The 27,932-nt window shown below is 60.1% G+C and overlaps 1 protein-coding gene across 2 annotated transcripts in view; it reads left to right on the top strand.

Moving 5' to 3' along the window:
* FAH (fumarylacetoacetate hydrolase) overlaps positions 1 to 22,215 on the top strand; it is a 28,764-nt gene extending 6,549 nt beyond the window's left edge. For both annotated transcript variants that reach the window (XM_051834227.2, XM_051834225.2), the window contains 10 exons: positions 1,574 to 1,664; positions 5,947 to 6,044; positions 6,146 to 6,198; positions 9,364 to 9,463; positions 10,131 to 10,261; positions 10,986 to 11,061; positions 14,018 to 14,064; positions 16,269 to 16,370; positions 16,729 to 16,846; positions 22,005 to 22,215. In XM_051834227.2, coding sequence (XP_051690187.1) covers positions 1,574 to 1,664; positions 5,947 to 6,044; positions 6,146 to 6,198; positions 9,364 to 9,463; positions 10,131 to 10,261; positions 10,986 to 11,061; positions 14,018 to 14,064; positions 16,269 to 16,370; positions 16,729 to 16,846; positions 22,005 to 22,084 — 896 coding nt within the window. In that variant the 3' untranslated portion in view covers positions 22,085 to 22,215. The remainder of the gene's footprint in view (positions 1 to 1,573; positions 1,665 to 5,946; positions 6,045 to 6,145; positions 6,199 to 9,363; positions 9,464 to 10,130; positions 10,262 to 10,985; positions 11,062 to 14,017; positions 14,065 to 16,268; positions 16,371 to 16,728; positions 16,847 to 22,004) is intronic.
* The last annotated feature ends 5,717 nt before the right edge of the window (positions 22,216 to 27,932 follow it).

Genomic DNA, 27,932 nt, shown 5'->3' with positions numbered 1-27,932 from the left:
CTTTGGGCTCCAGCATGAGTCAGCAGCTCTGAGGAAGGAGGCCAGAGGCCCAGGAAGGGCTGCAGCGTGTGCACTTGGCCGGACTGCCGGCTGGGGTTGCCATGGGGAAGCTGGCGTTGCTGGGAGGCTCACCGCCCGCCGCACAGAGGCTGGCTGGGCACCCTGGCCCCGGCCCGCAGTCAGGAGGAGGCTTTGCGTGTGGACGGGCCTGGGCCCCTGTGCTGAGGGTTGGTTGTCCCTTCTGCAGCTCTTTGCAAAAGGCTGTGTGGAGGGCAGGGCAGGGCAGGGCCTGATCACCTGCCCTCCCTCCTGTGCTGTTACTTTGTTGCTTTTGTTCTGTATCTTTATTTTTGTTTTATTTTTATTTATTTGAAAGGCAACATGAGAGGGAGAGAGAGAGAGAGAGTGAGCTTCCAACCACTGGTTTATTCTCCAAGTGATTGCAACAGCCAAGGTTGGGCCAGGCCAAAGCCAGGAGCCTGGAACTCCATCTGGGTCTCCCACGTGGGTGCAGAGGCCCAGTCACTTGGGCCATCCTTTGCTGACTTCCCGAGAACGGTAGCAGGGAGCTGGATCGGAAGTGGAGCAGCCAGGACTCAAACCGTCACTCATGGGATGCTGGTGCCGCAGACAGCTGCTTAGCCCGCTGCACTCACACTGGCCCCATGGTTCTAGTCTTTTGAAAACCCTTCTCCTATTCCTGTGCTGTTATTTGGTGCTAAGTAGCATCGAAGGCTCAGACGAGCCACCGTCTTGCTCAGCCCACCCACCGCCTCTCCTTTCTCTCATCCTCCCCTATATCTATCTGCCCCTGAACTGCGGTGCCCAGCTCTCTGTTTTGGAAACTGAACAGGCAGGCAGTCCTGACCGGCTTACCCTGCAGATTCTAGCAATTCACTCTCCACTGGGAGAGCGGACAGGAGCCGGCCCACCGCTGGCAAATGACCCCACTGTTCGTTGTAATCAGTGGGCAACGAGTGAGCACCTGCGGCGTGGGAGGCCGTGTTTGTGGCACCGAGGGAGGGTCACGCAGAGTGAGGGCTGGGCTGAGGCTGGCCCTGAATGGCCACGGTATAGCAAAGATGTGCATACCCGTGGCCACAATGCCCATGGGAAGGGACACCCCAGGAGACAGCCACTGAGGGGAAGCTGGGGTGGGGGAGGGGAGGATCCTGCCAGAGAGACTGGGGAGGGCTTCCTGGGGGAGGCTGCCGGGCTTGGAGCACGCAGAGGTAAGGGAGGACTCAGGCACAGCTTCAGCGAAGGCGGGGGTCGCGGGGGTCTCAGGAGCAACTGGCGGTGGAAATGGGAGACTGGGGAAGGGGCGTGGTGTCAGCCACTTCCTGCTTGGATCCCACCGCATGTTCAGAAAGCCTTGGCACCTTCCTATTTTTTTTTTTTTTTTTAAGATTTATTTATTTGAAAGGCAAAGTCATATATATAGAGAGATTGAGATCTTCCATCCGCTGGTTCGCTCCCCGGAGTCCACGCAGGCCGCGGGGTGGTGGGCAGGGCGGTCCCGGCCCCAGCCCTCACGGGGTCCCGGATGGCGTTTCCGGTCTGCCCTCTGCAGGAGACTACACGGACTTCTATTCCTCGCGACAGCATGCCACCAACGTCGGCATCATGTTCAGGGGCCAGGAGAACGCGCTGATGCCCAATTGGTAGGTCCCGCACCTGACGCCTGGACCACGGCCACCGCGTCTGTCTGCCCTGCAGCTGCCCGTGGGCCCCAGCAGCTGCCGGGTTTCCCCGCTGGGTCCCGGGGGAACCGGGGAGGAAAGGCCGGAATGACCTCGCGTGGAGTTGCCATCTCAGGTCTCAGCCTCTGGTCCGTGGACTCTGGCCCTGGGGTGGGGTCCTGGGGTGGGTACCTTAGGCACCCCTTAGAAAAGGGGTGGGGATTACATCCCCTGAGACGCTGCCAACCTTCTGCGTTCTTTAGTTTGTGAGAATCGGCCATGACTCTGGTTAACCTTGACACGTTTTAAACCCTGCGCTGTCCTGAATGAGAATGTTCAGGTGTGCCTGGTACCTCCTGTTCCTCCATATGCAGTCCATTGCGTTCACGTCTTGGACCTGAGCCGCCCGATTCTGAGCCCAGCTTACAGGAGGGAAAACGAGGCCGGAGGCTGGACTAGGGCTGAGAACCTCAGCTGCAGGCCGTGCACTTTGTTCTGCCTTGTCCTGTGGGAGCGATGGCTCCCGGGCCCTGAGGGCCACCTGGACACCGAGGCCTGGGCACCTTAGAGAGGCCAAGCCCACAGGGGGAGGCTGTGTGAGAACCAAGAGGAAGAAGGAAGAAGGCGAGAGAGAGGCGGTCCCAAGGCAGGGAAGGTCTCGAGGCTGTCACTTAAGGTAGGCAGAGACTCCGGTCCCGGACACCCACAGCATTTCTATTCTACGGTCCGTGGTGGTGAGACCCAAGTGGACTGTGCATCCCCCAGGGTGCGGGCTGCCGCCTGGGGGCCAGGACTCCAGTGGCCAAAGGGCGTTAGCAGGGAAGCTGGATTGGAAGAGGAGCAGCCAGGACACCAACCTGCTGCGCCGCGGTGCCGACCTCCATAAGCGTCCGTTTGGATTCTATTTCTCCGTGAACTTTCTGCCTCTCCTATATTCTTGCATACTCTGTGCCAATTTCCCTGTGCAGTCACTTCTTTCCTGCCAGTTTGAGTGTTTTACAAGCAATAGAAATTGACCCTTTGTTGCAATGCATTGCAAATATTTTCTTCCTGTGTGTTATCTTTTTGACTTTATTTGCTTTCTTGATGTGGACTTTTACATTTGTAAGAAGTATCACCTGTTGTCAGTTCTCTCTACGGCATTCATTCTTGTGCCGTGTTTAGAGAGGCTTTCTCGGCCGGCTCTGCGGCTCACTAGGCTAATCCTCCACCTGCGCGCCAGCACCCCAGGTTCTAGTCCCGGTTGGGGCGCCGGTTCTATCCTGGCTGCTCCTCTTCCAGTCCAGCTCTCTGCTGTGGCCCGGGAGTGCAGTGGAGGATGGCCCACGTGCTTCGGCCCTGCACCCGCATGGGAGACCAGGAGGAAACACCTGGCTCCTGGCTGCGGATTGGCGCAGCGCGCCAGCCGTAGCAGCCCTTTGGGGGGTGAACCAATGGAAGGAAGACCTCTCTTCCTGTCTCTCTCTCTCACTGTCTAACTCTGCCTGTCAAAAAAAAAAAAAAAAAAAAAAAAAAAAAAGAGAGGCTTTCTCCTGCTCCCAGAATTTGAAAATACCACTTATGTTTTCTCCTGGTCCTTCTAACCACCATTCTGTACATTGAGGTTCTTAACCCATCTGGAACTGGTGTGCAGTGTGAGGTAGGGGTCTGTGTTCACTTCCTGGAGCTGTGCTAACAAGTACTGCAGACAGGGCGTCTCGGGACACCTGTTCTTTCTCAGGGTCCTGGAGGCCCTCAGTGTGGAATCGAGGTGTTGGCAGGGCTAGGTCCCATCGTCAGCTCCTAGGAGGCACTGTGTTTCCTTGCCGCCTTGAACTTCTGGTAGCTCTATCTCTGGCGGCTACGGCACTCCAGCCTGTGCTTCTGTCTCCTCTTCTCCATCTTCTCCTTGGTCTCTTCTAGGGGCACATTGAATTTAGGTCCATCTGGATCAGGCATAGGGAACCATTTTTCTGCCACAGCCATTTGGTTATTTATAACATCACTTGTGGCCCGTACAAAATGACCAACTTAAAAATCAGCCTGCTGGGCCCAGCATGTGGTGCAGCGGGTTTAGCCACTGCCTGTGATGCCAGCATCCCATTTAGGCACCGTCTCATTTCCTGGCTGCTCCACTTCCGATCCAGCTCCCTGCTAATGTGCATGGGAAAGCAGCAGAAGATGGTCCAAGTGCTTGGGCCCCTGCACCCACGTGGGAGACTCGGAAGAAGCTCCTAGCTCTTGGCCTTGGCCTGGCTCAGCCCTCGTCATTGCGGCCCTTTGGGGAGTGAACCAGTGGATGGAAGATCTCTTTCTGTCTCTCTCTCTTACTACTCAGATTGCCGCAATGGCCAAGGCTAAGCCAGGTGAGCCAGGAGCCAGGAGCTTCTTCCGGGTCTCCCACGTGGGTGCAGGGGCCCAAGCACTCGGGCCATCCTCTGCTGCTTTCCCAAGCGCATTTGCAGGGAATGGGGTCGGATGTGGAGCACCCGGGACACAAATGGCGCTCGTACCGGATGCTGGCATCGCAGGCAGCGGCTGTATCCGCTAGGCCACGACGCCAGCTCCCAGGATGATGTCATCTGAGAGTTCCTTCATCATATCTGTGACGACCCCCCCGCAGCCCACTCACCGCCACGTTTTCTGGGGGTTGGGACATGGCCATAGGTACTGGCAAGCTACCACGGAGTCCCCCAGAGCGTGTGACTTAGCCCCTGGTCTCAGACAGCTACTGGTTTCTGCTGGTCGTGCGGTATTGCCACCTCCCTGTGGTTCTCAGCGTGCTCCGGTCATCACGCCGCACCTGTGCTGTCAGTCAGCCCTCCGTCCGCAGTTCCCCATCCACAGCTTCAACCAGCAACATTGAAAGCGTGTGGGGAACACGGCCTGGCTCAGGACGTTCGGGTCTTTAATCCATCTGGCGCCTCCTTTGTGTGTGATGTGGGTAGGGGTCCTGCGTTTCTGAACACGTGCAGGGGTCCTTGTCTTGTCTGACTCCCAGAATAATGGCTCCGTGTAGGGCCTTGGCGCCATCTTGGGGATCAGAAGTGATGTGGAGGGGGCTCGAAGCATGCAGGAGGTGGTCTGTGGACCATGTCACACGAGGGGCCCTGCAGCCCAGCGTCCCTGGGCGACTGTGGCCGCGGTCAGGAGAACCCGCTCCTGGTGTCGTCTGCTCTGGGGGTGGGGGGAGACTTCCTCCTTCACAATCTCTCACGGTCTCTGACTTGGTGGCACTGGGCAAATCGTCTGCCCAGCTGCAGGTGCTGTGTTCCTTGGGTCCAACTGTGCTCGGTGCAGGGCGGGTGCAGAGGGCACAGCGGAACTTGGTGTGAATCACAGAGACCCCCGTTCCTGCTGTGTGACCCCAGCCCAGGGGCACTCACAGGGCCTGGTGCTGGCCGATGATGCTGTCACATGGGTCCTTGTAGAGGGGACACCGAGAGGGAGATGGATGGGGAGCCCGCGGCGGGCTTGGTGTTCAACTCACAGCAGCCAGTGAGAAGACTCCCACCCTTGTGCACCTGTCGCCACCGCCCCGCTCCAGGACGCTGTGTCTGCCGTCCCCACGAGTCAGTCCCTGCCCCTTCTGTCCCCCCGGCTGCCCCCGACCTCCTTTCTGTGTCTGTGTCTGTGACGACGGCAGGACCCTCGTCAGTGGCGTCCTGCGACATCTGTCTTGTGTCTGGCTGCTCTCCCTTAGTGCGGTGTCCTGAGTTCAGCCGTGGGGAGCAATGTATCAGAATTCCCTCCCTTTCCCAGTCTTCCATCGTGTGACCCAGCACGCTCTATCGTTTGTCTCTTCATCCACCCCCGGACCCTCAGGAGAGCTGCTTGACTCTGGAACCTGCACCTATGTCAACTCTTTTCACTCCTGGCTTTAAAAAGTTGGACTTTTTTTTTTTAAGATTATTTTCTATTTGAAAGGCAGAGTTGCAGTTGGGATGGGGGGCCGGGCAGAGATACCTTCTATCTGTTGCCTCAACTCTCCAAATGGCCATAAAGGGCAGATCTGGGCCAGGCTGAAGCCAGGTGCCTGGAACTCCGTCCCACATGGGTGCAGGGGCCCCGGGCACTTGGGCCATCCTCCACTACCTTCCCAGGGACATTAGCAGGGAGCTGGATTGGAAGTGGAGCCGCCGGGACTTGAACCAGCTCTCATTTGGGATGCCGGCACTGCAAGCATTGGCTTAGCCTGCTGTGCCACAGTGCCAGCTCCTAAAACATTTGTTTTATGCCAGGAAGTGTCTTTGATGCCCAGCCCCCTCTCCCCTCTTATTATCAGGTTGCACTTACCAGTGGGTTACCACGGCCGTGCGTCCTCCGTCGTGGTGTCTGGCACCCCAATCCGCAGGCCCGTGGGGCAAATGCGACCTGACAACAGTAAGTGCTCCCAGCGCCCAGTCCTGCCCAGCCCTCGGCACCTGCCGTGAGCTCGCCGGCCGGGCCCTTACGGCAGCCTCTCGTGTCTGGTGTTGTTCCAGCCCAGCCTCCTGTGTACGGCGCCAGCAAACGCCTGGACATAGAGCTGGAAATGGTAAGCTGAGCCTCCGCGGAGGTCTTCCCGGCAGGGCTGCGCCCCGCGCCGAGCTGATGGCTCGTCCGCAGCCGGCCGTCGGAAGCACGGGTGGTCGTCACATGCAGATCCTGTGTCTGCACGTGCGGAACAGTGAAGCGTGGAGTCAGCAGCCGGCCATGTTGACACGTGTGTCCATTCTGACACGCGTGTCCTTTTAGGGTCTGTTCAGTGCTGTGTTCTTCACATCCTGGGGCTTTTTGTGGGGGTGGTTGTGCTGTTTATAACATGGCCCCCATTGCTGAAATGCTTTTGGCTGTTCCTAAGTGCCAGAAAGTCTGGGAAAGTTTATAGGAAATGTTTATTACGAAAAAACTTCATGGGTTTCCACTTTTTTAAATTTTTGTACCAAAATAAACTTTGCCTTTTAATTCCTTTTGGCTGTAAACTCTCGGAAGTCCCCTTGCATGTGTGGATTGGCTTAGTTAAATCCTGCAGTCGGCCTAGAGTGCAGTGTTAATAGGTCAGCCGTGTAAGCGGGGGCTGGTGTCGTGGTGCTGTGGGTGGAGCCACGGCTCACCACACTGGTGTCCCTGTGTCACTCCAAGTCCTGGCTGCTGTGTTTCTGATCCAGCTCCCTGCCAATGTGCCCAGGAAAGCCGCAGCAGGTGACCCGAGTACAAGGGCCCCTGCCACCCATGGGGGAGACCTGGATGGAGCTCCTGGCTTCGGCCTGGCCCAGATCTGGCCGTTGCTGCTATTTCGGGAGTGAGCCCGTGGAGGGAAGATCTCTGTCTCTTTGTCTTTCACATAAATAATTTTTTTTAATAAAAAAAGCTTCATGGGCAAATGGAATTAAAAGGTAATTTCCATGAGTTTGTTGAAGCCCTTCTGTAAGTGAAAGATGTCTCTGAAAAGGAACACGCAAAACAAGGTTATGCATTGCATATTTGTCAGTGCCCAGAGCCTCAGAGAGCCACACCGTGCATCTCTCCTGCAGGCCGAGGGTCGGTATTTGCTGAGTCAGTGTCTGTGGCGAGAATCTACCGTGTGCGCCATCGCACGCATGGCTAGGCCTGCACAGCCCCGGAACCACGGTCATTTCAAGGCTGTGTGTGTGTGTTTATTAATTACACTTTTTTTTAAATTAAAAATGTTTTTCATCTTATTGGAAAGTCAGAGACATGGAGACAGATACAAAGAGCTCATCCAACCACTGGTTCATCCCCCAAAGGCCTGCAGCAGATGGGGCGGAACCAGGCCGAGGCCAGGAGCCCAGAACTCATCGTGCTCTCCCATGTGGGTGGCAGGGACCTGGACACTTGAGCCGTCACCTCCTGCCTCCCAGGGCGCATGTTAGCAGGAAGCTGGACGGAGCGGAGCCGGGGCCGGAACTCCGCATTCTGATGTGGGATGTGGGCATGCCAGATGACGTCTTCACAGCCGTACCAGGTACGCACTCCACGTTAAGCTTTTTGTTTTGACGTCATCACATAGATAAGAAATAACACAGAGGCTCTGAATGCTGCTCACTCGGCCTCTGCATGGTGCCAGCCTGCACAGCCACAGTGCCATGTCGCAGCCAGGGTGTGGATGTCGATGTACTCGGCTGTGTTACCCCAAGGACCTCTCTTTTTAAAAAAAATTTTTTTTTTTTAATTTGGAAGCTACAGTTACACACACAGAGAGGGAGAGATCTTCCATCTGTTGGTTCACTCCCCAAATAGCCACAATAACCCAGGCTGGTCCAGGCTGAAGCCAGGAGCTCAGAACTCCATCCAGGTCTCCCACATGGGTGCAGGGGCCTAAGTACTTGGGCCATCTTCCACTGCTTTTCCAGGCCCATTTACCAGGGAGCTGGATCGGAAGTGGAGCGGCTGGGACTTGAACCGGCACTCATAAGGATGCTGATCTCACAAACAACGACTTAACCCCCAACGCCGCATCACCGGTCCCTTTTAAGTTCCGTTTTTAAGAGGCACACTGGGCTCTGAGCAGCCTCCTGGGTGAGGGGACCAGGAAGGCAGTGGAAGGGAGGGGCTGCACTGGAGAAGGGAGTGCTCGGGGCAGCGGACAGTGTCTTCACACCCTCTGGGTGGTCAGATGAGCAGTGGCAGGGCTGTGCCCAGTGAGGGGAGTGCAGGCGGGCAGGGGGAGCGGCCTTTGTTGCAGGCTTTCGGCATGACTATCTCAGCTCTGGGTCCCAGGACATCCCTGCCACCCTCTGCACCCACTGCCCCAGTGAAGGTGCCATGTGAGATGCAGGGGTGGTCTGGCCAGCAGTCACCATGCTGGGGTCCTGTCCCTAGGAGAATGGGGGTCTCTGCAGGCAGAGGCTTCCCCGAGCTTGGCCCTGTTCCAGGGCCGGAAGTTAGCGAGTAGAAGAACAATTGTGGGCACTGGGCACAGGTGGCCTGGCCTTGAGGGTGGCGGGAATCTCCAGTGAGCAGGTGCAACACAGAGGTGCAGACTTAGCTTCCAGGTCAGCGGGGTGACAGGTGCGGCGGGAGGTGTACCCGCCAGGCCCTCTTTGCGGCATGAGGGAGACACAAAGACCAACCCTGGTCTTTTCATTTTGTGCCAGCCTCAGTTGCTGTCAAATCTTTCAATGCCAAGTGTGTGTGTGTGTGGGGGGGGGGGGGGTGAAAGGGAAAGAGCAGAGTGACATGGAAGGTGCTAGAGGGAGGAGGGGGAGGTGCTGTGGTGCTCTTGGAGGGCTGTGAGCAGGGCCTGGGTAGGCCCTTGGCTGGGCCCTGGCCGGCTGCTGCACACTGCTCACCCGACCCCTTGGGAACACTTTGTGACGTAGGAACAGTGGCCTGCTCCCCACAACCCACATCCGGGCACCTCCGGCTCCTGCCTCCAGCTTCCTCATGCGCGCCCTGGGAGGCAGCAGCAGCTGATGGCTCAGCCTGGGTCCCTGCTACTCAGCGGGAGACCTAGATTGAGTTTCTGGCTCCTGGCCTTGACCTTAGCCCCTTCCCGGCTGTAGTGGACCTTTGAGGAAGGAACTGATTGATGGGAGCTATCAAACAGAAAGATAGAAAGTATGTCTTAAAGACCCGGACTCCTGCAGGCTCCCGAGGCAGTCCTGGTGCCGGGCTGGCCGCCCCTGGCTCCCTGGGCGGCAGGTGAGCTGGGGCATCAAGCAGCCCTGGCTCTGATCAGCTCCCTCTCCTTTGCTAGGCTTTCTTCGTAGGCCCCGGGAACAGACTGGGAGAGCCCATCCCCATCTCCAAGGCCCACGAGCACATTTTCGGCATGGTCCTCATGAATGACTGGAGCGGTACGTCCCTGGGGGTCGCGCTCGGTGGTGCGGGGTGGGGGGATGGGGACACTGACGCTGCAGCTGCCTGGGTGTCCTGGCTGGGAATGCGAGCCCTGCTGGCTCTACACACCTCACCCCTCCTGAGCTGCTGCGCCCTTGGCTGCTGCCCGGGGACACGGCGGGCGTCACAGCTCAGAGCTCCAAGCCCTTACTGTGTGTCGGGCCTGGGCTTGACACCCCCACAACCCCCCGGCCCGCACGTGCCCTGCTGCTGCCCCCTACAGGTACTGGCGGTACTGTCACGCCCACGATGCAGGTGAGGCCCCGAGAAATTCCTGTTGCTAAGATTTGAAGCGAAGCAGCCCAGCCCCAGTGCTGGTGCAGGACAAGAGGAAGTGCCGGACGCCCCGGGAGGTGCCCTCCTGCCTTGAAGGCTGAGCTGCCGGCCCCTTCCTGGGGCCACCCTGGCCACCCTTGGCCGTCCCCCTCTTTGCTGTCACCTGGCACATCGCCCTCCAGGACTTCTGTCCTTGCCACTGGGTGCTCTTGGCCCCCTGGTCCCGGGCAGCCAGGCTGGTGCAGGGTTCCATGCAGGAGGCTGTGCTGGGTGTCGAGGCCAGGCGGGAGCCTGGGGTGGGAGCCCGGCCGTTCTTGGGAGACCCTGGAGCCTGCCCTTCTTCCACAGCCCGAGACATTCAGCAGTGGGAGTACGTGCCCCTGGGGCCGTTCCTCGGCAAGAGTTTTGGAACCACCATCTCCCCGTGGGTGGTGCCCATGGACGCCCTCCTGCCCTTTGCCGTGCCTAACCCGGAGCAGGTAAGCGCGCCTGGTGCAGGAGCCCGCAGGCACAGTCCTGAGGGAGCCACAGAGGGGCGCCCGCCCCGTGCCCTGCAGGCAGCCCACTCTGTTCATCTTCTACTGCGTCGCCCTGCTTCGTCCAGCTCCGCCTTCGTAATTGGGGGCCGCCCTGCCTGCCTCCCCACCAGCCTTCCCACGCCCCGTGTGTGCACAGCCCCCACCCCGCCTTCACGGAGCTTTTCTCTAGAGCAGCCCCCAGGTTAGAGCTGCATTGAGATGAGGGGCTTTGTACCCCTACTGCCCACCAGCCTCTCACTACGGAGAGCACCCCCAGAGCTCACGTCCCACTGGGGACTCAGGTGGCACGCTTTGGGAGGGCGCTGCTTTGGGCCAAAGTGCAGGCCTCCCAGCCTGGCTGTCCCGGCTGCCCCTGAGCTGGCTCCCGCACCAGATGGGGCCTGGTCCTCTGCCCCCTGGGAGGCCACCAGCTGCCCCTCTCGCTGTGTTCCCCACCTCTAGTTTGTGACCTTTAACCTGTTGATGCCCCTCCCTCAACTCTTCCTGTAGCCTGGCCAGGCTCCCCCTACCCCCACTGTCCCAAGGGGGGCGGGGCACAGTGTCCAGGGGCGTGGAGCGAGGTTCCTGGACACAAGAGGCTCCTGCCGCCTGGGGTCCCTGGGCAGGGAGGCAGGTGCTGGGGGCGCCTAGTCTGAGGCCCCCGTGCTGTGTGCTGCCCTCCCAGGACCCCAGGCCCCTGCCGTACCTCCGCCATGACCAGCCCTACACGTTTGACATCAATCTCTTTGTTGCTCTGAAAGGTATGTGGGGTGAGCAGGTGTGCCCAGGGGCTCAGTGGGTGCATGGGGCTCTGCGCCATGACAGGTGGTACGTGGGGTGAGCAGGTATGCCCAGGGGCTCTGTGGGTGTGGCCCAGTGCCATGGCAGGTGGTACGTGGGGTGGGCAGGTATGCCCAGGGGCTCTGTGGGTGTGGCCCAGTGCCATGGCAGGTGGTACGTGGGGTGGGCAGGTGTGCCCAGGGGCTCTGTGGGTGTGGCCCAGCACCATGGCAGGTGGTATTGGGGTGGGCAGGTGTGCCCAGGGGCTCTGTGGGTGTGGCCCAGTGCCATGGCAGGTGGTACGTGGGGTGGGCAGGTGTGCCCAGGGGCTCTGTGGGTGTGTGTAGCCCAGTGCCATGGCAGGTGGTACGTGGGGTGGGCAGGTATGCCCAGGGGCTCTGTGGGTGTGGCCCAGCACCATGGCAGGTGGTATTGGGGTGGGCAGGTGTGCCCAGGGGCTCTGTGGGTGTGGCCCAGTGCCATGGCAGGTGGTACGTGGGGTGGGCAGGTGTGCCCAGGGGCTCTGTGGGTGTGTGTAGCCCAGTGCCATGGCAGGTGGTATGTGGGGTGAGCAGGTGTGCCCAGGGGTTATGTAGGGGTGTGTGGCCCAGTGCCATGGCAGGTGGTATGTGGGGTGAGCAGGTGTGCCCAGGGGTTATGTAGGGGTGTGTGGCCCAGTGCCATGGCAGGTGGTACGTGGAGTGGGCAGGTGTGCCCAGGGGCTCTGTGGGTGTGGCCCAGTGCCATGGCAGGTGGTACGTGGGGTGGGCAGGTATGCCCAGGGGCTCTGTGGGTGTGGCCCAGTGCCATGGCAGGTGATACGTGGAGTGGGCAGGTGTGCCCAGGGGCTCTGTGGGTGTGTGTGGCCCAGCGCCATGGCAGGTGGTACGTGGGGTGAGCAGGTGTGCCCAGGGGTTATGTAGGGGTGTGTGGCCCAGTGCCATGACAGGCGGTACGTGGGGTGAGCAGGTGTGCCCAGGGGCTTGGCACGTGGGCCCAGTACCTTCACCTGGATGGCTTGGAAGCTTTGGTGGGTGGTGGGGGCAGGGGCTGCCAGCGCCAGGAGCCGGGGTGGGGCTCTTGGAGAGGATGGGAGGACGCCTGTGCTCCCGTGTGACATGAGCTCTGTCCCTGAGCTCCCAGCTCTTAGGGCAGAGAGCACAGGGCCTGGGGCCTCGTCCTCCATTGTGATCCCCTCTGCAACGCCTGCCCCGGCTCCTCCTGGCCCTGCTCACATCCCACAGTGACCTTCTGCACGGCAGGGCTGCGTGTCCGTGTCTGAGAGCCTTCCTTGCCCCTGGGGGCCGTGGCTCTGCCCACTGGGGCCGTACCGAGCCCGCACACCCAGCCCCACCGCAGACACTGGGCCTGCATCCCCTGCACCCGTGAGAACGAGGCTGCCGTGCCGAAGCGCCCCTGGCTTCTTGTCTGAGAAATTGAGTAGCCGTGGCGTCGGCCTCGTGGCATCATGGGCGCCGAGCACATCAGCTCATGGAAAAATCTGGAACAGTGCCTGTCCCGGGGAGCATCAGGAGCCAGGGCGCATCTGCACGGTGGCTGCGCTCTGGGTAGGTCTCCTCCCCTGGCCCTCTGTCCCGCCTGGCTGCCTGCGCCAGCCTCGGCTCTGTCTCTCTCCCCACCGGTCCCAGGGCCCCGGCTCTGTGTGGAGCTGCCCTACCGGCAGGAGGCTCAGCGTTGCCCAGAAGGGAGCAAGTTTGAGTCGGAGGGAGCGACAGGGCTGCTGTAGCCCTGCTTCTTCCTGTGCCAAAGGGAAACTGAGGCTTGGGGCGTGGGTGGGTGGGGACAAAGGGTTCTCCCAAGTCGCTTAGCTGGTATGGCAAGACCGGGATTAAACCCGAGAATCCTAACTTCTAGGCTCGTAGTTAGAGTGACAGAGACAGAGACAGAGAGCTTCTGTCCGCTAGTTTACTCCCCAAATGGCTGCAGCAGCCAGGGCTGGGCCAGCCGAAGCCAGAAGCCAGGAGCTGCTTCTGGGTCTCCCACATGAGTAGCAGGGCCCTAGCACTTGGGCCATCTTCCGCTGCTTTCCCAGGCCATTAGCTGGGAGCTGGATCGGAAGTGGAGCAGCCTGGACACGAGTCATTCCCTGTATGGGATGCTGGCATGGCACGTGGCAGCTTAACCCTCCACGCCACAGCGCTGGCCCCTGGAGTCCACTTCTGCCTTGTTTTCATCCCGGGGTTTCTTCCTTCTGCCCAGAGGTGCACTGCTGGCCAAGGGACAAGGTGACTGAGAGAGCACAGTGTGCAGAGACGCGGTGCTGAAGTTCCCGTTGTGATCCGCGTGGGGATCTGGGTGGCAGGTTGGGGGAAGGGCAGCAGGCGGCTGAGGACCGCACCTGTTCTCCACCTGGGAGCCCGGGGGGGGGGGGGGAGCTGGGTTTTGAGTAAGTGGAAGAACTTTCTAAGCATCCGTGCTGTTCAGCGGTGGAGTAGCGAGAGCCTGGGGCCTTGCACACAGTGGATGTTGACTAAGTGCTGTGGGAGGAGATTGCTTATCCCCGCAGGGGGCCACCTGGATGGCCTTAGCCGGCGGCCTCTGGGGGGAGCAGCTGGCACACTAGCGCCAGTTGTCGGGGGCTGCCAGGAGCCTTGTGTTAAGAAGGATCCTGAGGCTGACTCTGGACTCAGAGGGAGCACCTGCCCGATCCCAGCACACCGTCCACGGTGGGTGCGGGAAGAGGAAGTGGAGGCTGTGTGCGTGGCTTTCGCACCCCTGGATCAGCGCGTCTCCGTGGAGGTCTCCCAGTTCTGATCCCGTGAACTTATTGTTCCACCGACCCTTAAATGAAATCAGATTTGCTGAACAACGGGAGGCTTAGGCCACAGAACGCTTGCAAGGTGTGTTTTTTATTTCCGCTCCCTGATGGATGCAACCAAGTCTTCAGCAATGCTGTTGTTCTTTTCTCTCCAACAGGAGAAAATATGAGCCAGGCAGCCACCATTTGCAGGTCCAACTTTAAGGTAAGCCTTGGAGCGGGCGTGCAGCCTCTCGGGAGCTCACCGGGGCGGAAGGTCTGTCCGTCCCTGGCAGCAGCAGGAGAGGTGGTGACAGGTCCGCCTGTGGGCCTGGAGCTCCCCATCCCCGTCCACAAGTGGCCTCGAGGTTGCACAGTTGTCTCGAGATGGAAGCTGCAGGGGCGTGGCCAGTGGCCAGTGGGAACTGTCGGTGTTCCTGCAAGGGTCTTGTCCTTGGGTCCTCCTGCCCTGCCAGGGGCCGGCCTGATGACAGTGGCTTAAGACTTTGTTTTATTTATTTTCAAAAAGATTTCATTTATTATAGTTGAAAGGCATTGTTACAGAGAGACAAGGGGAGAGAGAGAAAGAGAGAGAGAGAGAGAGAGAGAGAGAGAGAGAGAGGTTTTCCATCTGCTGGGTCACTACCCCAAATGGCTGCAATGGCCAGGGCTGGGCCAAGCGGAAGCCAGGAGCTTCATCCAGGTCTCCCACGTGGGTGCAGGGGCCCAAGCACTTGGGCCATCCTCTGCTGCTCTCCCAGGCTGTAGCAGAGAGCTGGATCAGAAGTGGAGCAGCCAGGACTCGAACAGGTGCCCATATGGAATGATGGCATTACAGGCTGTGGCTTTACCCACTACGCCATAACACCAGCCCCCTGGCTCAATATTTTAAATAAACTTTCAATGGAAGCATCACACATGTAGATAACACACGAGTTGAAAGTGCATGGCTTGAGGGACTTTCACAAAATGAACATCCTTGTGCAACCGGTGCCCGATCAACAACGGGAAATTTCTGGCCCCTCAGCTCAGCTGTGCCCGGGATTTCTCGGGGCTGCATCACTCCCTGACCTCTGTGACTCCGTCCCTCGTGCCTGCCGGTCACTTTTCTGCCTGGCCTCTTGGTCATCGCTCTGTGAGTGTTTGCGAGATTTGCCCGGGGAGCTTGTTTTCCCACCACCATCATCCTGATCACTGTGGCCGTGTTCCACGGCTGGTGCGTCCGTTCTGCCACGGAAGGGCATTTGGTTGATTCCGGTTTTGGGGCACTCCCCAAGCCACTGACCATCACAGCACACATGCGCCAGTGGTGCACCCAGGAGCGGACTCACTGGCTGACGAGGCGACATCAAAGATTTCATAGAAAAATGGGATTAAAGGGAGGGCCAGTTCTGTAGCATAGCTAGTAAAGCCACCGCCTGCAGTGCCAGCATCCCGCATGGACGCCGGTTCAAGTCCTGGCTACTCCTCTTCCTATCCAGCTCTCTGCTGTGGCCTGGGAAAGCAGTGGAGGATGGCCCAAGTCCTTGGGCCCCTGCACCCACATGGGAGACCCAAAAGAAACTCCTGGCTCCTGGCTTGGGTCTGGCCCAGACCTGGCTATTGTGGCCATTTGGAGAATGAAACTGTGGATGGAAGACCTCTCTCTCTTTTTCTCTCCCTCTCACTCTACAACTCTGTCTTTCAAATAAAATGAATCTTTTAAAAAGAGGTTGAAATCCGTGCGTAGCGTTTCATTGTCCACATTTTGTGTGAGCTTCCCGACGGCCTCCCATGCCCACTCTGCCCAGGGGTACTTCTGAGTGCTTGTCCAGAGTGGTGGCACCACTTCCACTCGGACCTTGTCAGCACCCGGTGGCGTCTGCCGTCTCGTTTTAGCCATTGCAGGTGGTAGTCTTGGCTGGTCCTGTCCGTGTTTGTTGACTGCCTGCAGAGCCTCTGAACCAGTGCATTCCTGGTTTACCGTCACCCTGGGTCCCCTGAGGCTAGCCAGAAGCATTAGGGGTCTCTGAGGAGGCACGGGGGCAGCCGCAGGAGCGGCAGCTCTGAGCCACGGTGGCCGTGGACGGGCAGGTGCGCCCTGCCTGTGACAGCCCTGTGGCCTGTGGTGCCTCGGCCCCTCTCCCCCGACCTCCTCCCCTTGGTCTGCTCTGACACTGTGCTTCAGTCATTCATTCGCTTGCCCAGGCCTGGGGTGTGGGGTGTGGGGTGTGAGTGAGGCCGTTGTTCACCGAGAAGGGGACTCCGCCGTGGACCCAGGAGGCATTCGCAGATCGGGGTGCAGCCGTGTGACATCTCATAGCTCCCAGGGGTGCTTGTTGGAGGAGGCTGTGGGACGGGCTCCAGGCAGCTGAGGGCGGAGCTGGTGCGGGCCCTGGCGTGGGCCCGGCTAGCTCTGCAGCTCCCGACCCGGTGTGCCCCCTGCCCCAGCACATGTACTGGACGATGCTGCAGCAGCTCACGCACCACTCTGTCAATGGCTGCAACCTGCGCCCGGGGGACCTGGTGGCTTCCGGAACCATCAGTGGCCCGGTGAGTAGCAGGCCTGGTGTCCCCAGGGGTGGCCATGTCTCCCCCTCTGCCTCCCTCATGACGCTGTCCACCCCTTGGTGCAGAGGGGTGGTTCAGAGCTAACGGGACCAGCCTGACCTCATGGGGCAGCAGCCTCAGCAGTGAGGTGGCTGCGCGGCTGCGGCCCTGCCCCTGTCACCCATGCCTGTGAGCCTGGGGCAGAGTCACGGACTGGGGGTGGTGCATGACCCTGAGGGCTTAGGGTTAGCTCTCCCCTGTGGGCGGGCAGCCACGGGAGCAAGGAGGGGCCTGGACCCCTGGCGGTGGGGACTCTGCACGCTCAGTGACCCCTACCCCCACCCCGGCCCCTACTGTGCAGGAGCCCGAGAGCTTCGGCTCCCTGCTGGAGCTGTCCTGGAGGGGCACAAAGCCCATTGAGCTGGGCCAAGGGCAGACCAGGACATTCCTGCTGGACGGCGACGAAGTCACCCTGACAGGTGAGGCCCCCAACCCGGCCCCCGCGACCCGTCCTTGCCTGCATCGTTGGGAGCGCGGGCTGCACCCGGCGCCCAGATCCTGTGATACGGGAGACCTGTGTTGCCCCCTTCTCCAGGAGATAAGGGGCAGCTTTCTGGCCCCAGGTCTCCCGGAAAACTCTCTGCCCACCTGCAGCTGGGCTCCGGGCAGGTGTTGGAGTCAGTGTCAGCCGCCTGTTCCCCACACATTCTGCCCTGCACACGTGCTTAGCTGTGTTATCTTATTTGAAAAGAGACAAACCAGGAAAGAGAGAGATCCCAAGCTGAAGGCAGGAGCTGGGGACTCCATCCGGTTTCCCATGTGGCCCTAGCACTGGAGCTGTCACCTGCTGCCTCCCAGGGTGCCAGGGTGCACGTTAACAGGGAGCTGGGCAGGGGCAGGGGCAGAGCCAAGACTCCAGCCCTGGCACTGCCCAAACACCTGCCCAGCCCAGCTGGGCCTCCTGCCGTTTGGCCTTCTGGCACCTCAGTTTCTTCATCTTTAAAATGGGCTTAGATGGCAGAAGGCAGACCCTGCCAGCCGTTTGCTCCTCCAGTAGATGTCTTGTACACCTGCCCTGAGACCCACATGTGTCGCTCCCCCTCTTCATGGAGGAACGACACAGGACCCTGCGCTGTTCTTTTGTCTGCTCGGCCCTCCCCGGGTTTGCTGCTGGTTCTTCCCGGGTTGGCTACTGTCCCTTCCACCTCCTTGGAAGGGCGGTTCCCCCTGCCACTTTCCCCACTTCTGCGGGGGAGCGGCACACCGCCGGCCGGCTCTCTCGGGGGCTGCTCAGATGTTCCTTAGGTGTTCCTGGTGCATGTTGTCTCTCTCCTCCTTTATAGTCCTCTTCCACCAATCCCAACTCTGCTACCCACACGCCGAGTATGCTGCTCTCCTCCAATCAGGAGCAGGTTCAGCTCCTGCAGGTCATCACTCAAGTTGGCGAGAGGCAGCTGCGTAGAAGCTGTTTGCTCCTCTCCCAGCGCCATATTGTGGGAGAGCAGATGCATAGAATAAGTCTTAATTCCAGTAACAGTCTAGTCCGAGTTGCTCCCCACACACGGGCACGGTTTCTATGTGGGAGATGAAGGCGCGGGGGCCCAAAGCCTCCCAGCACCTGGTCCTCCAGCCCGGCAGTGCCTTGCAGCCGGCCTCTGCTGGAGCCTAGGGCACCCAGGAAAGCGCGTGCGTCCCTGTGGGTGGGTGGAGCCAGTGGCCATCGTCCCCATCGTCATCGCTGACGCCTCCTGCCGGGGTCCCTGCATGAAGTGGGCGCCTCATGGGTGCCTGCCCTGGCCTCAGAAGCATCCCGGGACCGAGGGGGCCCCGCAGCTGTCACACATGCTGTCACCCTCCCTCCCTGACCCGTCTCAGCACTTCTGACCCCCCGCTCCCTGGGCTGGGGTCTTGGGCGGGTTTCCCCAGCCCAGCCTGCTGGGTGTGCTCCTAAGTGCGGGTGCCCTCTGTGTGCAGCCAGCCTCGTGCACGGCCTGAACTCTGGTCCCGCTCGTGGTGCTGCAGGCCGAGCCACACCGTTGCCTCCCCAGCTGCTCTTCTTTCTCGTGGCTCCAGGCTGCCTCTCTCAGGCTCAGCTCCTTCTCCCGTCTGATTCTGCCCTGTTCCTACCACATGGCCCCTGTGCTGAAAAGGAGCCGCCTTGCTCCTTGGCTCACAGACCCTGGGACCCATCCCGGGCGCAACCCGGCCACCGCTTGGTCTGCTTGCTCCGAGCCAGTCGCCTTCATCCTCCCTGCTGTCAGCTCGCTCAGGACCCGCAGTTCTGGTCACCCGCCAGGTTCCCTGCTAACACTGTGGGCTCTCAGTCTCCCACGGCACTGCTTGGTCTGCTTGCTCCGAGCCAGTCCACCTACGTCCTCCCTGCTGTCAGCTCGCTCAGGACCCGCAGTTCTGGCCACCCGTGTGCGCACACCAGGTTCCCTGGGAACACCGCAGGCTCCCTCAGTCTCCCGTGGCTGCCGCGGTAACTGATTACCATGAACCTTCTGGCTTCCAGCACAGAGGCTTATACTCCCGCATTCCTTACAGGACATTTGGGAGTCTGGACTCCCGGTGAGTGTCAGCGTTGGCATCGGCATTGGCGTCAGCAGGGCTGTGTCCTCTCCAGGCTCCCAGGAGGCCCTGTTCCTTGCCTCTTGCAGCTCAGGGCCCCCCATATTCTCTGCCACCAGGGCACCTGTTCTCCTGCTCTGTGTTCTGTCTTGTCTCCTTCTACCTCCCCCGTGTGGCACACACGGGAGGGCGTTGGAAAAGCTGAAATCACATCTCCCAAACTGGGTCCAAGGCTTAGGACCTGACATTCTTGGGGGCCAGTAATTCAGGCCCTGCGGAGGTGCTGGGGGCCGAGGCTCAGTCGGCGCTGCCGTGAATTATTCAACGAAAGCCTATCTGGAGGAGGACGGAGCTCAGGATGGCTCGGAAGCCACGGCCCCGGCTCCTGCTTCTCATCACACCCTCCCTAGCTGCAGTTTCATGGTGCTTGTGCTCCTGGGGCCCAGCCGCAGTGCATCTGGTGGTTGCCAGAGGCCCATGGTGATGCCTCGAAGCCCTGGCTTTGCAGAGCAGAAGGCGATGACCCTGCTGGAGGTCACCGGGCTGTGGGCCCAGGGCTCCAGTGCTGCTGTGTCCAGCGTCCCTGTGGCGCATCAGGACCGCGGTGCTGGGGGCCGAGGGAAGCCATCAGAGGCAGCTTGGGTTTGGAGAAAGGAAGGAAGAGACGAGATGGCAGGGGGATGTTGGTGATGGTAGAAGCCCTGGGGACTTGGGCACAGATGCCTCCATGGCCAGTGGTCATCTCTCTGCCTTCTCGTCCCAGGTGCCCAGTGGACCTGCACTAGGACCTGCACGAGGCTTCTGTGGGCCAGACCCACCTCCACGTGCTTCCCTTGCAGTGCGCTGGTGTCTCCCACAGGGCAGACGCTGCTCTCGGCCCCGGCGTCCAATGCAGGAACTGAGGCCAGCATCACACGGGCAGGGAAGGGGCAGTCGGGGTGTGAACCCAGGCCACTGGGCTCTGGGCCCCGTTCTCCTAACCACTGTGCCCTCTTGTCCACTGGAGAGTGCAGTGTGTTCTCTACTCCTTGAGGGTAGGAGGAGAGGCGAGGGAAGTGAGCAGCCCACGGGCTGAGCAGTGCCACAGCACCTGGCACCTCCAGCCGCGCTCTCTTGCTCCACCTGGTGTTCAGCTCGTGACCTGCAGGGACATGTGTCTCCTTCAGATGCCGCCTGTACCAACAATCGCGGCTTTTTTTCCTGTGCGGGGAGTTCCTGGGCACCAGCATCCAAACCAAAAGCCGGGCTCTCGCTGGCAGCCCCTGCCCCGCAGCCTGCTCCGTGTCCCTCCTGCCTCCTCTCCCGCCGTCTCTGCTTCCGTGGCCTGGCTTAGAGCTCCTGGGCGTGGCTGGCCGTAGCTGGGGGGACCCATCTCCTCCGGGGCTGTGGACGGTGGCCCACGTGGCTTTGGGAGGACGTCCTGTCCCCTCAGCTCAGCCACAGGGTTAGGTGCTGCCTCTGCTTTCTCTGCACAGCGGTACCCGCTCCTGCAGTCCACCTGCACTCCTCTTTCTCCCCCCCCCCCACCTCCCCCTACCTTGTCCTGCAGAACGGAGAACTCCCTGCCCGCTCCAGGACCGGCTCTGCTGTTCCTGCCGGCAGCCATGGCCCCCAGCCCCTCCTGACCCCTCTCCCTGTCTTCTCCGCCCCTCTGGCTTAGGACATTAGCACCACGATGACAGCTGTGACACAGCACGGGAACACCTTTGTTGTGTGCCTTCTTACGCAGCCCTGCACTCCCGTGGTCCCCTCTTTCTCACTGATAGGGTTGGTAGCTGGGCTGAATCTCGCAAGAGCTGGCAGGTGTCAGGCTTCGCCGTCGCCTGCCCCAAACACGGGCCTTCCGTATTGCCTTCGTCAGGTCACTTCCTGTAGATCTGATGAATTTCTGCCCGCGGTCAGCTGGGCTATGCTGGGGGCCCCGTCCCTGACCCTGACCCCGACCCCGGTGTGGAAGCCTCTGAGCTGTGGGATTTGAATGGAACTGCCAGGGAGGCGACAGAAACAAGTGATGGAGTAGGCAGGACCCTGGCCGGGACAGAGGCCGTGGCCCCGCACGCTGAGAGTCACTGCACAGGCCGCGGGTGGTGGCTCGGCCAGGGGGCCTGGCACCGGGGTGCGGGCTCAGGAAGGAGCAGGCCACCAGACAGACTTGCCAAGTCCAGCCAGGGTAGAGGCCCTGCGAGGGCCCTGCGCTGTGTGAAGCCAGATGCCACCTGCAGTCCCACTGAGCAGGTGCAGCAGACGCGTCCAGTGCCTTTGCACAGAGAACTCCTACCTGCTCGTCAAGACCCAGCTCGTGTATTCCCTCCCTCTGCCGCCTTCTCACCTGTGGGTGGCTCTCCCCTGCCTCGTGTGCATTCCTGGGCCCCTACCAGGCAGAGCCTCCTCAAGGCCGCGGAGGGGCTTCTCCTGCATTGGCCTCAACGCCACCGTTGTTGAAATGGAACTGAACGAGTGAGTGGAGTGAGTGCAGTTGGCCATCCCTGCCTGAGTTGTGCTGGGATTTCTGTCTCACTCAGATACCTCATTTAACCCTGCACCCTGGCGAGACCGGCACCACTGCTCCCCGTCTGCAGATGTGGGTGCTGAGTTCTGACGTCAAACACGTGGCCCCGGCTGCCGAGCCCATGAGCAGCGGCGTAGCCGACGCGCACTCTCTGCGTTCTCTCTGCGTTCACCCAGCTCCTCCCTGCAGGGGTCCTGGGCAGTGTGTGTGAGCCTTAGACCCATTTCCCAGATGAAGAAACAGAGCTCCAGAGGGACCCAAGGTGGCAGAGCCAGGAGGGGGAGGAGCCCGGCTCACACGATCAGGCGGTTGGAGAATTTGAAGCCCAGCTCGGGCTGAGGGAGTCGACACCGCCAGGAAGCCTGCAGCCTCGCCGGGTCTTGGAGGTCCCCAGTCTTGGGGCGGCTCTGAGTTCTAGTTCAGGTGCTCCCCCTGTGTGGCTCTGCCCGGCTTTGCTGTTGGAGGCCTGAGCCTGTGCTGCCGGGGCCTTCCCACTTGGGGCCGGCTGTGTGCCCACTGCCCCGCTGCTCCCTGGCTAACCCCGTCCTCTCTTGCAGGGTATTGCCAGGGGGACGGCTACCGTGTCGGCTTTGGCCAGTGTTCTGGACGAGTGCTGCCTGCCCTCCTGTCCGCTTGAGCGGCTCCAGCCCCCTGGGTGACTGGGACCTCCCGCAACAGTAAATAAAGCCGTGGTGCGCTGTCCCCACGCCCGAGGCCTGCGCGCCCAGCATGCACCTGTGTCCTGGGTCCTCGAGGGAGAATCACTAACCTCTTTTCAGATTCATTTATTTGAGAGACAGACAGGGCTCCCATCTGCTGGTTCACTCCCCCATAGGCCCACAAAAGCAGGGGCTGGACCAGGTCAAAGTCAGGAGCCGGGAACCCCGTCTGGGTCTCCCACGTGGGTGGCAGGGACCCAACTGCCTGAGCCGTCACCTGCTGCCGCCCAGGGTGCACATTAGCGGGGAGCTGGAGTCCGGGTGTCGTGTGGGTGGGTGGACCGAGTACTGTCCCCTGAGCTGGGCAGAGCTGAAAACAGGAGGAAGGGACTCGGTGCACGAGCAGGACTTTGGAGGGCAGCCAGAGGCCCTGGAGCCTGGACCAGGGCCGCGGGCAGCCTGGGCACAGCTGCAGCAGGGTGTGCTCCAGCCTGGACAGGGACCCATAGATCGTCACGGGGCAGGGCTGGGGCCTGGCTCCCAGAGTCCTTTACGACTCTGAAGGAGGAGCTGGGGCATCTTGCTGGGCCGGCGGCCTTGACAGACACATGCCGGCTGCACCGTGGGCCTGTGCGGCCAGCAGGTTTCTGTGCCTTCTGACGTGGCACCGCTGAGGTTTGCCGTCGTGCAGCTGGAGTTGGGAGTGGAGGTGGGTACTGAACCTAAGTACCCCAGTGTGGGGTGTGGGCACCTTTCAAAAAGGCAGAGAGAGCTACGAAGAGAGAGGGGTTAAGGGAGAGAACGTTAGGGATCTTCCATCCGCTGGTTCACTCCCCAAATGGCTGCAATGGCCGGAGCCGGGCGAGACTGGAGCCAGGAGCCTGGACCACCATCCGCGTCTCCCACAGGGATGGCAGGGGCCGAACCCAGCAGGCAACTGGGCTGGAGGTGGAGGCAGGACCCCTCCCAGTCTCCCAGCAGTGGTCTTACCCACGAAGGACAGCGCCCACCCAGGATGTGAGCCTCTGAAGTGGTGTCTTAACCACCCCCTGAAGACTGGCCCTGGCTTCTCATCTTCATGGGGGAGTTGAGGGTGCATAGACTTGAGCATAAGCCGAGAGTCATTGGAACAAACGACCCCAGGTGCACCAGCTGGGCCGGGGGAGCTCAGGGCCATCTGCAGGTGCAGCCCCCACCCCCCACCCCCAACACACAACCCTGCAAAGGGGACTCCGCCCCTCAGGTGATGTCTCCCCACGTGGATCTCGTCCAGCACCCTGGCCCAGAAACATCTGGAAGGCTTGACCACATGTTCAGGCATAAGCAACACAGCTGGCCGCCTGCCTAGTCAGCGCCTGTTGGGGCCGATGGGTGGTCACACTGCGGGTGACACTCAGTGCAGGGGCACTGCAGCCGCTCTTAACCTTGCACAGAATTCCCCTCCCTGCTGTGGTGATGGATGTGCCCCTGATCTGTGCGAGGGCAGGGGAGGGGCCCGGGCCTCCCCAAGTGGGGAGAGTGAGTGCTGCCCCGTCTCCTTCACCCCTGCCCACTGCCCATGGGCGGCCCTGGGCCTCGCGGGCTCCCAGGTGGCTGCTGAGCCCCACGCTGAGTGTGCAGAGCCTGCCCATCAGAGAACAGCATGCATCCGACAAGTGGTTATCAGGTGCCTCGCCTGTGCCAGGCACTGTTCTATGCACAAGAATGGCAGTGAGTGGCAGCACAGCCCCAAACCCTTGCCTTCTCGCAGGAAAAGCTGTGACGGTGGGGATGACGCTCTGTGGGGTCTGGGGGGGTGTGGCCAGAGCAGGCCCCCGTTGTGTGGATCGTAGGGCCTTTGTGCCAGAGAGCTGCCCAGGCTGAATCTGGAAGCCCCACCTTGGCCTGGGGTCTTTCTGAGCTCCTGGGGGCTGTGTTGCCAGGGCCCTAAAACCCCTGCTCCGCAGCCTGGGCCTGAGGGCGTCTCCTGGTGTCAACTGCAGGCGGGGATCCAGCTTCACGCCCTCAGAGCCCTCCCCGCACCTGCCTGTCGGCTGCCTGCTGCTCCCAGCAGGGCCCTTCTGGAGGTGTCCGGGCAAAGATGGCCTAAAATCCTGATGGACCCACTGGCCCTGTGGCACCAGGGCCGACGGGTCTCAGCAGGGCACCCTCAGCCTGACCTCTCACTGCCCGTTAGTACACAGCAGGTGCTCCCCCGACCAGGCACAGCAACCCCAGCGGCTGGCCTCTCCGCCCTGGCTGGGTGGGTTTCGGGTAGCAGGGGCCAGAGGAGAGCCAGGGAAGAGGAGCCTCCTTGCTCCCCGCAGGGACTCACCTGCTCTCAGGCGCCCTGGGTCACCCGGCAACAGCCGCCAGGACGCTCCTTGAGATCCTTATAGTTCATGTTCTCTCCAAGATTCCCGTTAACGAAAACGGACCTCCAACGCAGTTTCTTTGTTTCTTTGAAAGACAGAGTGCAAGTTCCCATCTACTCACATGCTGGGGGCTCCATCCGGGTCTCCCATGTGGGTGGCAGGGACCCCAGCACTTGACCCATTGCCTCCCAGTGTGCATCTGAAGGGAGCTGGAATCCGAGGTCGAGCTGAGGCTGGAACCCAGGTACCCCGATACGGGATGGAGGTGCTGCAAGCAGTCGCTTATCCACTGCACCACCAGACGCCAGCCTTCCGTGGAGCTCCAATTTAAAAACGTGTGTTCTTCCTTTCTTTGGAAGCGTTTTCGTTTTAACAGCCTCAGGAGGATCAATGTGCTAGGGCTGAATCCTGAGGGACCAGCTTGGTTTCTGTGTGCCCCTCTCTTCCTCTTGGCAAGACCCCTGCGTCCGAGGGAGTCCCTTCCCCCGCTGTGCCTGCAGAGGGGCAGAAGGGACTTGGAAACCCTGGGCCCACACTGCCTCCTGGGATGGCTGTTGCGGCGCGGCGGCTTAAGCTGCCGATGGGAACATGCACAGCTCTTAGGGGAGGGCCTGAGTTCGAGTCCCGGCTCCGCCTCTGATTGCCACTTCCTGCTAATGATGCTGGGAAGGCAGTGGGTGATGCCCAACGTGCTGGGGTCTTTGCCACCCTGGTGGGAGACCTCCTCCTCTCTCTGCCTTTCAGATACACGCACACAAACATGCACACGTCCAGCTGTACACACACAGACAAGAATCCCTAAACCTAAAGAGGAAAGCACTGGGTGTTGGCTTGCAGAGCCTGCTCTGTTTTCGTTTTCTGCCCTCGGGGGCTGAGGCTGGGGCCAGTCCTGTTTCCAGACCGTCTCCCAGCACCGCACACACGAGCTGGAGCTGCAGCCGCATCCTGCCTGGGGATACTGTGTCCCCCGACGCTGTGATCCCGTCGCGTGGGATTTGCTCACTGCCTTGTTGGATTTTGAGCTGCGTGATGCAGTCCGGGCATCCCTCACACGCAGCTGTCCCTGGGTTCCTGTTTGTCCACTGAACACGTGAGCTCTGGAGGGTTGCTGGGCCACAGGTGCATCCGACTCAGATCTGCTCCTGAGCCAAGAGAGCACGTGGGGGCCCCCTTGTGTATGGGCGTCTCAGAGCACTTAAGCCAAGCCACAGGCTGTTAAAAAAGCACTTCCGTTCTCCCGCCTGGGCATGCTTGCCGTCAGAATTACCGTGCTAGCCTCTCTGCAAGGCTGTGACATTCACATGGTTGAAAGTGGGTAAGATGCTCCCCTGAACTTCATCATCACCGTACGCGCAGAGGGCTTGACGGATGGCTGTGTGCGGAGGAGCATAAATCCACGAGATGGACTTGCTTTATACATTTTTAAATGAAATGTTTTTAAAATGTGAGACAGCTCTCTGTCACTCGCTCCCTCCCCAGATGGCCCCATGATGAACAGGGCTGAGCCGGGAACTCCAGGTCTCCGGCGGGGTGTGTGTGTGTGTGTGCGTGTGCGTGTGCGTGTGCGCGCGCGTGTGTGTGTGTGTGTGCGTGCAGCAGGAGCCCAGTTACCTGAGTCGTCCCCCCTACCTCCCAGGGTCTGCCCTGACAGAGAGCTACAGTCAGGAACCGGAGCTGAGGCTGGAGCCCGGGCTCTGCGTTGTGGTGTGCGGGCGTCCAGCTGCCAGGCCAAGTGCCCACATGATTTTCCTGGGGCGGGGTGGCGCAGGGTTGAGATGCTCGCATCCCGGCTCTGAGTGCCGGGTGGAGTCCCAGGCCTGCTGCCACTGCCCAGCCTGGGAGGCAGCAGTGGTGGTTCAAGTGATGGGGTCCGGCCGGCGCCACGGCTCGCTAGGCTAATCCTCCGCCTTGCAGCACCGGCACACCGAGTTCTAGTCCCATTCGGGGCGCCAGATTCTGTCCCGGTTGCCCCTCTTCCAGGCCAGCTCTCTGCTGTGGCCAGGGAGTGCAGTGGAGGATGGCCCAGGTGCTTGGGCCCTGCACCCCATGGGAGACCAGGAGAAGCACCTGGCTCCTGGCTTCGGATCAGCACAGGCGCCAGCCACAGCAGCCATTGCGGGGTGAACCAATGGAAGGAAGACCTTTCTCTCTGTCTCTCTCTCTCACTGTCCACTCTGCCTGTCAAACAAAAGTGACTGGGTCCCTGCTGCCCACGTGGGAGACCCGGATGGAGCTCCTGGCTCCCAGCTTCTGCCTGGCTCAGCTCTGGCTGCTCTGGGCCTTTGGGGAGTGATGCAGCAGATGAGCGGTCTCTCTCTCTCTTTTCATGTCTCTATCAAAAATAAATAAAATTAATTTTTTGCTTCAATTTCAGTGGAAACACTAATTGTGCCATCCTAAGCTTTTCACAGAACTTGAGTTTTATTGCCAGTATCAGAGATTAAAAATTAAATTGAATTATATTCCAAGTGTACAAGATACAAAGATTTTCTAACTCTATAAAGATTTTATTTCAGATGCATTTACAAAGTTGTTTTTCTTTCCAATTATTTTCATTTTTATTTGAAAGGCTGAGAAACAGAGATTCATCTATTTGCTGGTTAACTCTCCCAAATTCCTGCAGCAGCCAGGGCTGGGCCAGGTTGAAGCCCTGAGCCAGGAGCTCCATCCGGGTCTCCCACAAGGGTGGCAGGGACCCACACCCTTGATCCACACCTGCTGCCTCCCAGGGTTCCTGTAATCCGGAAGTTGCACCGGAAGTGGAGGAGCTGGAAGTGGAGTCAGATACTGCGAGACGGAACGTGGGCGTCCCAGCGGCTGCCGGCTGCCTGCCCACAGTACCTGCTGCCTGCCACTCAACGTTCTCAGTTCTTTTTCTTTGAAAATAATCCAAGTTCTCTGTAAAATTAAAGGACAAGATTCGAATTATGAAAGAACGTCAACATTTAACATCAAACGTGTTTAAATGAAACGGAAGTGTTTACATTTATTTTGGGGAAATGTAATGAAATCCCATTAAATGCTTTTTATAGAAGCAGCACTGTGTACTGTGCTGGCGTTCAACAACCGGCCAGCTGCCAAGGTCAGGATTCCGTCCGGCTCTTCCTTTGTGGGGTGTTGAGAGCCGCGTGTGCCTAATTGGATATGAATTAGTGAATTCGTCTGCATTAGCCTTGTAGAGCCGCTGCGAACGCTCACTGATCCGTGAGGAGCCTGCACGTGGAGCAGGAGTGAGTGGCGCGGGGGCTGGGGGAGGAATGCGGCCCCGACGCTCTTGCTGTCCTGCCTGTTTCCCACGCAGAACTCAGCGTGGCCCTGTGTGGGGCTCACACGGTCACCTGCATTCCGAGGACACAGGGCAAGGAAGTGGTGTTTAGGGCACAGGGTGGGCTGTGTCCAGCTGAGTCCCAAGGGAGAGCAGTCCCTGTTCGATTTTTTTTTTTTTTTGAAGATTTATTTTATTTACTTGAAA

The sequence above is a fragment of the Oryctolagus cuniculus genome, chromosome 12 (genome assembly GCF_964237555.1).
Source record: "Oryctolagus cuniculus chromosome 12, mOryCun1.1, whole genome shotgun sequence".
Classification (NCBI taxonomy): Eukaryota; Metazoa; Chordata; class Mammalia; order Lagomorpha; family Leporidae; genus Oryctolagus; species Oryctolagus cuniculus.
The sequence above is the reverse complement of the archived record's forward strand: the minus strand, read 5'-3'. Positions and strand labels throughout refer to the sequence as shown.